The sequence below is a fragment of the Triturus cristatus genome, chromosome 7, assembly GCF_964204655.1.
Source record: "Triturus cristatus chromosome 7, aTriCri1.1, whole genome shotgun sequence".
Classification (NCBI taxonomy): Eukaryota; Metazoa; Chordata; class Amphibia; order Caudata; family Salamandridae; genus Triturus; species Triturus cristatus.
The window spans coordinates 1,782,225,324-1,782,238,294 of NC_140590.1; the positions used below are offsets into that span (position 1 = coordinate 1,782,225,324).

General features: G+C 43.7%; 1 protein-coding gene across 1 annotated transcript in view; it reads right to left on the bottom strand.

Annotated features, from left to right (window-relative positions):
• LOC146813100 (DBH-like monooxygenase protein 2) overlaps positions 1 to 12,497 on the bottom strand; it is a 99,243-nt gene extending 86,746 nt beyond the window's left edge. Inside the window, exons 1-2 of the mRNA XM_085620077.1 lie at positions 12,377 to 12,497; positions 9,889 to 10,035 (exon numbers count right to left, since the gene is read on the bottom strand). Coding sequence (XP_085476203.1) covers positions 9,889 to 10,035; positions 12,377 to 12,442 — 213 coding nt within the window. The 5' untranslated portion in view covers positions 12,443 to 12,497. The remainder of the gene's footprint in view (positions 1 to 9,888; positions 10,036 to 12,376) is intronic.
• Between the last annotated feature and the right edge of the window lie 474 nt (positions 12,498 to 12,971).

The following is a 12,971-nucleotide window of genomic DNA, read 5'->3' on the forward strand; positions in this document are numbered from 1 at the left end:
CAAGTCGTGGAGGCATTGGAAAAATGCATGAGGGAAATGAAACTGTACAAGAAAAAGGGGCAGAGGGTTCAGTGTTGCAAGACGATTCGGAAGCAGTTAATGTGGTGAAGAGTAGATACCAAGCAGCAGGAGGCACTTCAGCTAAGAATGAACTTACAAAGTCTAGCAGGATCTGCAATACTTTGGGAAACAGTATGCAGCATGTGTGTTACAGGTGTGGCAGTGCTTTTAATTCGGCTGACTCCAAGAATTGTTTTGCTGTGAGCAAAGAGTGCCATAAGTGTGGAAGAAAAGGATACCATGCACACATGGGTAAAGGTGTAGTTTAAAAACATTGCTTATGTATTAGAAGAGGAAACAGAATACAGGTCGCTGGTCATCAGGCAAGAAGAATTGAAAGAACCGATGTAAAAAACAAGCATTTACAATGCAATGGTCTCGGCTTTGGTAAAGTTAGAGCTATTGGCATTGCTCATGACATTATTTTTGTTTATGTTTTTGTTTTTAAAACATTTAAAGAAACGGCATTGTCATGAGCAATGCCAATAGCTCTAACTTTAACAAGGCCGAGACCATTGCATTGTAAATGCTTGTTGTGGTGTCTGTTGCTGTAATTCGGTGCCACCGACAGAAGGAGCTCTAAGGTTACTGCCTTACTTCTTCATAACATGACAAAAACATAACATAGTCTTCCTGATAATCACAGGTGTATTAAGTGTACCTGTCCCTGAGATGGATTTGCAGACTCATGCGCCAGGTTATGCCCCAGGGGCAGGGGCAGTCGTTTCTGGGGCCACTAATGGTTATCAGTTACAGTCATTCAGAGCCTAGTGCTGAACTAAGAGGGAGCTATTGTGAGTTGATAAGGTACAGATCCCTACATCTACCCGATGTGTGTTCAGCACCGCAGGTGAAACACGTGCAAGACATTTTACGAGGGGTGTGTCATGTAGTGTATGTTCCCAATATGCTGGTCTGTTGTGGCCTCAGCCAGGCTTCACCACATCACTGTATTGAGTCATCCTCTGCAATTCGTGAACAAACTACCACCAAGTTTTAGGAGCTATGATAAAGCTAGAGAGTTCCAAGGGGTGTGATTATGAGTTGAACTATGCAGGGAAGGGAAAAAGGTATTATTTTAGGAGACGCTTTAAATATGACATTGACAGGAGACAGCAATGTATTTACTCATCCGATATTAGACAAGCAACTTGATCAGTGTAGGTATTTTATAAAGTTTTATCATTTAAGGGGCTGCGATAAGTTTTGCCTTTGTTTATTACACTCATAAATAAAACTTAAGAATGAAGATACCCCATTTCAAAGTTGGTGATGCCCCCTGAGATTATGGTCACCTATTTTGTAATCGCAAACACTGAAATCCTTATGCCTGGTGCCCCTCAGTCTGTTTCAGCCACCCCAGGGGTCAACTGCACACCTCAGGATATCCCAAATTAATAATAATAAGAATCCATCAGAGATTATAACACCAATAAAAGCGGATGCCTTTCGGTTCGCGGTTGGAAGGCAACAAACCGTGCAGTCACAGTCCAGAGCTTTCAAGTGCAAAGCGCTTCAACACCTCGTCAGGAGAAGAAGGTGCTATATGAATGCAAAAATAATACAAATGCAATGTGAGAAGGAATCTGGCGTGTTGAGGGGAGTATTGGAAAGTGGTACAATAATTAGTATTTATTGTATAGTGCTTGATGTCATGCCACTGTGCGTTGGTGCCGCAGATAATGTATTTTACTACTATACATCACAACGTTTCTCAGACTGCGTAGGAGCAGACTAAGGTTACACAATAATTACTGCAACAGGTGCATTAATCCACCCAACTGTTGAGAGGCTTTGAGTAAACTCGTGGTGCCAGGCAAATGCGAGAACGCGAGGACGGCACACTTCAGGTACCTGAGAAAGCAGTTTACAATGGGGTGGAGTGTAAAAACAACATTGTTGTGGCACAATGGACAGAAAGCACACAAGTACACTGGAATTTTGACGAGAGTTTTGCCAAAATAGATTAATACACAATGACATTAGCACCGATCGGCTAGCGCCAAAACACAGACTCGCTCTTCCAAGTCCACGCTGCACATATTTCATTGTGTATTTAAGTCCCAAGATAAGATTTGACGTGGTATGTTATGACGTGTTAAACTGAGCTCTGTTAAGTGAATACAGCATGGTGCAATGCATGTTAGGGGCTGCTATAGACAAGGTTACTGTGTAACTGGCTTGTTTTATTCCACAAGAAGCGGCGATATTCCAGGGTGACAGGGCACAAGTCCAGCACAAGTCTGTTGTGCTCAGCAATAAAAACATTTAACATCCCGATGCACTGGTAGTTGTAGTCTTTGGATTAGCGTGCAATGAGTTGTCCTTAGGGGTTTTGCTCCAGTGCAGTTCAATCTCGGTTTGCTGTCTCTCGTTAGTGAAACTAATATTTAGCCATTTAGTGTTTGGCCTGACGTGCGTGTCGGTCCCGTTAGTGCTCGGCTAAAGTCAGTCCATGGCTGCCTATTGTTTAAGTGGCAGCTGCCGGCGCAGCTGAAAGGGTCATCTGCTAGCCTACGAGTGGTGCGCCCGAGCACTACAAGGAATGTAAACAATGCAAATGCCGAGAGATGAAAGCGGGCGCCGCCGCTAGTGAAGCTAATATTTAGCCATTTAGTATTTGGCCTGACGTGCGTGTCGGTCCCGTTAGTGCTCGGCTCAAGTCAGTCCATGACTGCCTATTGTTTAAGTGGCAGCGTGCGGCGCTGATGAAACTGTCATCTGCTAGCCTACGAGTGGTGCGCCCGAGCACTACAAGGAATGTAAACAATGCAAATGCCGAGAGATGAAAGCGGGCGCCGCGGCGCCCATGCATTTTAAACGTATGCGTATAGCGGCCCATGAAGCGGCCGCCATGGTGATTAAAAACAAGTAGTCCCTAAACGAAACTGACAAAGCCCTACAGCGCAACAAAACTGTAGTTGGTCGGTGCTGCTTCCGATAAAAACGGAAGTGATGCATCGGATCAACAGCCAACAGAAAGCAAGCTAAGAACAGCAATGCCAAAGTTAAACGAATCTCAAGAGGCAGGAGAAATTACACGGAGTTTCAGCCAATTTACAGATTACTTTAGATCTCGCTGAGACAGCGCATGCAGTGCATGCACTGCCAAGCCGAGACCTAAAAAAGGAACCATCCAAAGGCTGAGATACAGCAAAGTGTTATCGTTGGTGGTGGACACTGGTTCCTTGTACACTATTATACCCAAATGGTTATATGAAGCCACATGGCACTATTTGGAGCTTATTCCTTCTGATGTAGTATTGAAAGGATATCAAGGGACAGACATCAGACTTATTGGGTTTGCTATGGCTCCGATCCAATTTGCAGGGAGGAACACAGACGGGAAGTTCTATAATGCTCCTAATGGGCCACCTATTTTTAGGTGGGCACATCAATATGATTTACATATTAAGGTAATTCCCAAGGCAGTAAATCAGGTTATGGTGGTTGATGAACTCTGCTTGAGGAGAGTGGTTTAATTAGGATTTTGAAACAAAATACAAGAGTGTTTAGGGTAAGTGCAGGGTTACATGCAAGAGAATAAGTTAAGGAGAAATTTCCTCCCTGTCAAACATGTGATGAGAAAAGTTCCAATGGCGGCTAGCACGCAAGTAGAAGAGGTTTTACAACAGATGTTAAATGACAGAATAATGGGGCTAATAGAAGCAACAGAATGTGGTCTCCAGTGGTGAAAACCAAGGCGGCGGATGGAACACTACGTTTGTGTCGATTTATGCCATCATGGACATTTTTCCCCTACCCAATATAAATGAGATGTCGGGGGAGAAGTATTTTTCAAAACTTGATTTGAGAAACGCTCATCAGGTTAGGCTTCAACCCAATTGCAGACATTATACGTCATTCATAACTTCTGATGGCACATTGCAATTTAGTAGACTCATGTAGGAAGCTGGCTCTGTATATACTATAGCAAATTTAGGTATAGTGTGCACAGAATCCAGTGGAACCCCAAGGGTAGGAAGAGGCAAAAGTAGATAGCACCTTACTCTTTTTGTGGTAGTGTGGGCAAGCAGTAAGGCTTAAACAGAGGGTATCCAGCTTACCCACAGATGTTACCCACAGCTTGAGTAACCCCAAAATGACTAATAGGGTCAGGGGGCCTAACTTTCTATTTGGCAAGGGGGTAGTCAACCATGCCAAGGACAGTGCTGCCATGAAGGCTAACACCCAGCAGAGGCTATTGACAGCCGTCAATGCCCAGAACCACACCTTTACTCTTCACTGGTAGGTGAAGTGGCTACCTTAAAGGCTTCTTTGGGTTCTGGCAGCCTATCTGCTGTTTTAGGGTAGGGGCACTACACTTTGTAGTGAACACCCTTCTTCCACCCTCTGTTCTGTCAGCTGAGGAGCCACCAACTCAGGCTGGACAGTTGCCTGACTAGTCCGGTCTTTGTTGGCTAGGGAGGACTTCACCAGTGCCAATTTGAGTTATCCTTACTGGGATAGATCTCCCTGGCCCAGTGGTTTGCCTTCTTGGACCTGGGTCTACCAGATACTGATGCACCTTTGTACCAATGCAATTACTTAATGTGTATTCTTTCATCCAGAAATTACACAGACCATCATAATATTGCACTTTACTTCCAGTCAACCAGCCTCCTAGGGCCCGATTCACAAAAGTAATCGGGGACAAAATCCTAAACGTACTACTTTTGGTATTCACAGAAGGCATTTAGTAGTAAAGTAAGAAATCCTAACTTTACTACTAAATCTCTTGTGAATACCGAAAGTCGTAAAGTTAGTTTTGTCTCAGTTTAGTAGTAATAAAGTTAGGAATCCTAAAACTGCTACTAAATGCCTTCTGTAAATACCAAAAGTAGTAAGTTTAGGATTGTGTTTCAGATAAGTTCAGTGAATCGGCTCCCTAATGTTTTCATTGAGTAGTCTACATATTCCACTCAGGGCTGACTTTTTTTAGCCTCCCTAAATCTAATTCTATACTCAACAGGGAGTCCAAATCCCTCAACCAGGGTGCCCTTCATGAGTCCATAGGACTGCTTCTGCCCCACTAAGGGTCAGAGGTCTGTCTCTGCACTTACCAGAAAACAGTTACCAAATGAACGCTCCCCAGTGAGTTTACTTCACACTTCTGACTTCTCAAGCCCTCTCAAAGGCTGTGAGCCACTTGGTGATATCATCACCATCCTCAAATTTAGGGACAAACTATTTGGAGATTTTGGGATCGTAGGATCCTTTTTTTAAATTGTTTTAATTGCTGCCACTATTGATGGGTCATAGGCCCAATTCTGCTCTCTTTTACTAGAGCCAGGAGTCTGGTCTCTAGGTCTAATCTTTTGGTCCACCTGGCAAGCAGGAAGTCCTCTTCATTGAGGCTGTCCTCAATCTTCAGTAGCACCTGATCCACCTGGGTGGGATCTAGGTACTGAGAGGTTTACTCTTGGTATAAGGGCCACTGGGGCCCTTTTCTCCCTATGAAGTGGGAGGGGGTTGGTAGTTATTCTCACCTCCTCCCTCTACTTCTTCATCTGAGAGGTTTTCACCATTTTCAGAAGGATGGTCCTTAGCATACCCTTTCAACAGCTCCTGGAGCTTTTGTTTGCGTAGAGACCTTAGCTTCCTAAATTCTAAGTGGAGATAAGGGGTGAGGTTGAGCTCCTCAACCTGGTTCTCTATTCCATTGTGGTTTTCTTCAATAACTGCTGGGTTCTTGTTAAGAGACTAACAAAAAAGTTCTATCCCCCCTTATCCCCAACTAAAATGATATTTTATTTTTCTAAAATTCTTAAGGGACTTACCCAATGCCCTAACAAGATTTTTAGAAGTTTGGAGAAAGAAAATGGTCAATTCAAAAATCATAATTCTAAAGGCAATTTACGAGTTCCGTCGTGTGATCATGTGTAACCAAGTTATTCCAACAAATGCCAAGTTGTATATCCCACCGCTGATCCACCAATGTAGAACGATGGATCTGTAAATACTTTACTAAAATGAGGTATAGTGTGCACAGAGTCCAGTGGATGCCCAAGGGTAGGCAGAGGTAAAAGTAGATAGCACCTTACTCTCCATTTGTGGTAGTGTGGGCAAGCAGTAAGGCTAGAGGGTCGTGTTAAGCATTTTTTGTACACACTCAAACAAATGATTTCACACGCTCAAAGACTGAACTCAGACCAATTTGTTTGTATAAAAAATATTAAGGGTGGCACAATAAGTGCTACAGCCCTTAGAGTCCTTCCCTGGCTACAGGGCCCTTGTGCCCATGGTACTTTTTACAAGGGTCTGATATGTGGCCAGAGAGGTGCCAAATGGGGGCACAAGGTTTAGTTTTGGGAAAGAACACAGGCTCTGGTAACCTGATTGACTTGATATGCCCTGGGTCTCTGCCAAAGTGCATCTGTAGTCTAGCAAAAAGTGGTGTGGTTACTGCAACAGAAACCCAGCTTCCTACAACTCCTTCGGTCTTTGTTCTGCTGCCGGCATCTTTCAGTGAGTCATCACGAACATCCTGAAGGGGATTGATAAGTTGTATTTCTAGAGGATGATATCCTGATCTTTAGGAAGGATTTAGCAGAGCACAGTAAGCATTTGGTGAAAGTGTTGTCAAAGTTAAGTGATGTTGGTATCACGTTAGAGAAAAATGTGTTTTTGGCACACAGGAAGTTGATTATTTAGGCCATCGCATCACTAGTGAGGGGATTACACCTGAACAAAATCTATTGAGTGCCATCATGCTTATGCAGATGCCGACAAAGAGCAATTAAGGTCCTTTATGGGTCTAGTGGAGTATTACTCCAAGTTTGTGCAGGATTCTGCAATGAAACTGGAGTCTCTCAGAGAACTATTGTGCAAAGGGAGGAAATGTGATTGGACATTAAAGCAACAAGAGGAATCTATGATCATCAGGGACAATATAGCTCATGCAGTTGTCCTGGCTCCATTTCAACCTAATGGAAAGACCATATTGACTTTTCATGCCAGTGCAGTGGGGTTTGGGGCTGTCTTGGCACAAGTGCATGGAAAATTGGAGAAGACAGTTGCTTTTGCCTCAGGGTCGTTGACAGAGGCGGACAGGAATTACTCAGCCTTAAAGCATTGGCTGCAGCTTAGGCGACAGGACAACTCAGTGTTTTTATGGGGTGGAGTTTTCACTCTCAGGACAGATCACAAGCCTCCTGCGACTGTTGGCGCTGGATGGTACCAAGAACTGCTCAGGAAGGTTCGCTCGCTTAGCTGTCAGGTTACAAGAATATAACTGCAGAGTGCAGTTTGTGCCAGGGTGGAGGAACGATGTCGCATATAGCCTATCTAGGTTACCTGAGAACAGTGTTGGTGATTGTGACATTCGGTGTGAAGTGGTGGCCAGTTTGGAAAATTGTATGGAAGGAATGGAAAGTAGAGTTTCTAATGAAAATTGGATCAAAAGTATGCACAGTAATGACACTTCAAGGTATGGTGAAACTTATAACAGGGGTGGGAAGGAGGAAGAGCACCATTCTTGTGGCATCGAGGCCCTATTTTAAAGTCATAGATGAGTTATCTATTCATAATGAGGAGCTGTTGATGTGAGGGGAGCGTTTTGTACCACCCTTCTCCATACGAGACGAGTTGATTGGATTGACACATGAAGGGCACTTAGGCCAAACACTAAGTACCAGAAGAATTAAAGAAAACTTTTGGTGGCCGGTTATGGACAAACTGATTAAAGAATTGGTGAAAAACTAAAATTTGCAAGTAATCTGAAAAGAGACTGAGTGGGGGTTGGCAGAACAAATGAACACATTTTTGAGTCGGGAGAGGTATGGGAGAAAGTCGGTCTTGATTTTACAGGGCCATTTAATTGCTTTCACCCCTATGAACGGTATGCTGCAATTTTGGTCGATGTAAAATCAAGGTGGGTTGAGGTTGGCATTATGAAGTGGATTCCCACAGAGGCTACTATAAATCTTTTGAGAGGAGATTTTAGATTGAAAGGGTTTCCTATGATTATCCTCACTGATAATGGGACTCAACTAACGTATTTGGAAGTGGAGGATTTCTTTAAAAAAAACGGGAATCAGGCATGCGTGTACTTCACTATACAGTTCAAGGAAATGAGTTGTGTGACAGGCTGAACAAAATTATGAAGGGTATTATGCAATTGGCATGTACCGCTGGTGAGAGAGTCCAAAAAACTGAAATAAATGTTGCGGGCATATTGTACCCCCATACTTGTTGGAACTGGGAAAAGTCCCTTCGAGGAGATGAGGCAGATGTCCGGCACTGAAATAGTTCCTACATGGATGCGCAAGAGTACAGTGGGAGATAAGAGCGCGGGGAAGAGACCAGGTCAAGGGAGATTTATTCAGGTGGGTGATTGTGTGAAGGTCAAGCCAGGAGGAGTAGGAAGAGGTTTGTCAAACTTCTGGGGCCCATATAAAGTAAGTAAAGTGGGAGGCGATTGGGTCAGACTGGAAAATAGCCAAACTTGAAGTCTGAGGAGTGGCTTTGTATCAGATGAAAGGTACAGGTGGGGATGGGTTTCAGGAGAGGGTTGATAACGATATACTGGAGTTAAGAAGGGGTGAGGAGAATGGTGAATTACTGTCTGAAAATGTGAGAAAAAGGAAAGCATGTGGGTGTTCCTCAGGCTGTCACCAATCAGCACGAGGAGTCAGGACAAGGAGAACTCCTGCATATTTGAGTGATTATGTCTGTAGGTAATCATTTATGGCTTCTAAATATACTGTGGTGTATGTAATGTGTGCATATTCCATGGTTGCCGCTTCTCGTTTGTGTGTCCCTTGTTGTTTTCCTGCATGTCTTTTCCTTTAGATGGTTCTGGCTTGTTTTCGTACTTTCCCGTGTAGTGTTTTAGATCTTATTTTTGTTTGAGTTATTTCTCATATGATCAGTTTTTGCATTCTTATTTAATGTTCATTTTTATTGCATACTTTTCATTATGCCTCTGTGGTTATGCAACTCATTTGTTTTCTTGATGTAAAAAGAGGAGATGTGTTATACTCTGAAATTGCTTTGTCAGAGTATGAAATCACTGGGATTTGAATGGGTGAGACAGCCGGTGACAATTGTATTTATGACTGTGCCTGGCTGGAGGTGTGCCATTTTCGCTGCCTGTTACTGAGCTGGAATACGATTATTCATCACAGTCCCGCAGAAAGTACCAGACTTCAAAGATTTGACATGGGGCCTCTGAAAATCAATCTGATGACATCATCTTGAAAATGACCTGCTGGAGGGGAAAGCACAACATTGAGAGAAAATCCTCCAGAAACGTTTCTAAGTATGAAGGGAAAATTTTGGCCGGGGCCTCCTGTTTACTGTATCCAGGACTCCATCACGGTCAACCTCAAACTTTCACTTTGTCCTGGTCAAGCGCAACCAGATGTCCCAGGTTGTCGTTATATGTTTAAGCACTATAAAATGGTAAATCTTCATAAATTCTTATCTCCAGTTCCCTACGTTGGATTTGTCATTTAGGTGTCATTTTAATTATTTTAAAAAACAATTTATAAATTGGGGTTCGATTTTTATTGTGTTTTGTGTCTTAGCTATTTATGGTGTCGTTTTTAAATGCTTTGCATACCTGTCTCCAGAATTAAGCCTGCCTGCTCACAGCCAGCTACTATTGGCTGAGCCAGGGGCTAATGTATTGAGATCTTGTCAGGCCTTATATTGCAGGGGTGGCCTTATTGCTAGCGGTAGGTCCATACCTACCCCTACAAGTGATCCATCCTCTAACATTGCATAAAACACAGTTTGGATTCATCATAACCACTCAGGAGAACACCACAGGCTGATCACGGTTTGGATGGGCAGCCATAGCACAACCATGCCATAACCACTTACCGTAATATCAACATCAAAGGGGTCACAGGTTCTGAACTTGCGGCTGAACCTCATGGTTGTACTGGTTCCATTTTCAGACAATGAAAGAAGTTTGTAGTTCTGCATGGTATCCCGTGCCGGGGTAACTCTTCCAACGGCATGGTAGTCCTAAAAACAAGCACAAGTCGTAGTTTATCTTGCAGTGCATTGATGTAAGCCTGACCTCAAACCCAGATAGCAAAAGCAGACAGGCTTAAGTTAATGAAAATCTGAAAAGCATTTAAAGGTACCAAAACAGTTAAAATGTCCAAGGCACAACACAACAAAGCGACTTTAATTTATAAAAATAGAGATAAAAATATTAATGAAAAGGACATAACAAAATCAAACAAAGGGAACAATAAGTATGAATTTTCAATGATTTCAATGGAAAAAACGCCACGAAAGACTGAAGCGCCAATGACAGTCAGTAGTCGCGGTCGTCATCTCACTACATTACACATTTATGCAACAGATGATCATTAACCATCTGTGTGCGACAATCCATAATTGTCGCAGAGTTTCAATGGGAGACTATTCATGTTGTATCAGCCTTCATCCATCTGGCAGATTTTAAACCAGTTGCCACTGTTTGAAGTATACCATGATGCCATCAGGTTTTAGCTGAGGACTATTGCACATGTATTAACTCACATTTGTTCCCATCTAAACATCACTTCAACTAGTTATGTATACAGGAGTCTGCTAGATTTTAACCTACTAATCTTTCTAAGAGGATTGAAGATTAAAAATGGTACTATAATCGAACCAGCCCACTCTTCTGGTACACCCTGAGGTCCCTCAGACCCGGGCAGATTATTTGAAGTTTGAATCCGATGTAGAATAAACACTCGATCATATGTTTCTATAACAGGGAGCCCAACATGTCAGACGCAGCTGACTGAGGCTGGGCTGTTGTGGAGAGGACCTTTGGAATAAAGTGAACTCAGGATGATTTGTGGCTGCACAAAATAGAAGATAAAAAGGCAGATCTTGTCTTCTCCATAGAATTCCTTCGACACAGAAATGCTAATATACAACTCACCAATGTATGCCTCCCAAAAACGCCTGGTGAATCGTGAACAAGCAGGACAGTAATCCTTCATGATAAAACCACTAAAGTGTAATACGCCGCACATGTAACAAACTGTCAGCAAGCAGCAGGGAGCGGTGCACTCAGCACTCACGCTGCTGGGGCAGGAGCCATGGAGGCACCGAGAGCGTTATATGGGGAGCCATTACCTCGAGGTAAGTACACCTGGGACGCCTGTACATTGGGAGGGTTACATTTGGAGTGTCTTTACGTTACACAATTTAAATTAAGTGCTATCTTTAATGATAAATAAAACGATCTGCAAATTGTATTGGTTTATTTTCGTTATTTTAAGTAATCTCTAATTTGATAAATTACCTTTTGCTCGTTCCCAGCACCATGAACGATTGTGGATGCCTATTAACATGTATAAGTAAACACACTTAATAACAATGTATATTATGTTCCTTTTCCAATTAACTTGATATTTTAAATTATTTTTTGTGACATTCTTTCCACAAGAGACATTCATTGGAACTGCACTGCTTGCCACGGCACACCCAAGATGTAATGTAGCTTTTTTTCAAATTAGCACAGCAAAACATTACAATGCGGCAACACCGCACCAGTACTGTGCAATTACGAGTTGAACCCCAAGGAATGGGGAATTACAACGTGAGACCACATTTACCGGTATTTAAACCACATGGCATTCCCGATTGCATATGTTTTAGTGCATGCATTCACCGCCTGCTTTGTGCAGGTGGTAAGTGTATGTTGTAACCCGTCTGTGGGGAGCAGGGGAAGGAAGGGGGGGGGGGGGGGGACGACTAGGTTCTGCTAGTAATCACATTTTCCACATATTTTATAAAAAGTGAAAAAAACCTATTTTTGCCTCAAATATAGCGTCGGCGTCCATCTCAACAGTAGAAAATCCATGTAATCGACTGCTTTTAAAGTAGGCTTGATGCACAGATCTTTCGCTTCGGCTCGAAAAATGTTGAACATAGCACGGTGGCAAAATGAAATTCCTCTGTTTTCTCAGCTACCCATGACTGGACTTTTGCCTCTTTCATTATTTATTTTACAGAGTTTATTTGGCGCGAACTTGACCCGAATCAGGTATCAGGGCGCTAGTTGCGTTGCATGAGGACTCGTTCATTTTTGGTAGGCACGGGGAGATTAAGAGATTTGACCAGAATCACAGGCTATTCAGCGTCATTGCAGAGACTCGAACCCAGATCCCCAGTCGACCGCCCTAGCCGTTAGGCCAACTCCTCTCCATGCTTTTATCATTCTCCTGAAGCAGAGGGGTGTCTACAAAGGACTGTGTTCTGAAGAGAAGTCAGAGGTTAAAAGGTTGATTCATTGGATTTTAATACTAAGATTTTGTGCAACCAATCCACACTTTAAATACAAAGGTGTCCTTGCCATAACCGCAAAATAGGTAGTTTGAGCAGACGAGGATGACACTCCACCAATCACAATGTTTGCTCCCTCCATGACCCCACTGGGGCTCAGTCCGAAGCCCCACCCATCCGGTGGTCCGCATCTGAAGCTCAAACGAGATCTCATCGGAAGTCTTGTTGAAGTCCCACCGCAGGAGAAACGCGCCTTCAGTGTCTAGCCCTGTTGTGTTGCACCTGTGATGAAACAGGCGCACAATGTTTAGGTCATGTGACAGTAAACTAATAAAGAGGGGCACGTACGCAAGCCAGTAGGGCTACGACGTCGCAAACAGCAAAATACATCACTCGGCTCCTGTGTGGTTATTGCCCCCACGCCCTGCTCTACCGCACTAATAGTAAGCCTGTTGTCAGTCGCGCAGCGGCCCCGACAACAACTGGTGACGAGGGTGGGCGTGCCCTCGCTGGTCGGTGGACACTGGAGTGGTGGCCACGAGCCCGGTCACTGGCTCGTGGCGCTCGTGCCCCGGAATTTGGGCGCTGCCCTCCACGGTGGTGGTGTGACCCCTGGAGCACCCGCAACTTGGCGCGATGAGGGAGGAGATGTGATACCACCAGCGCGTGCC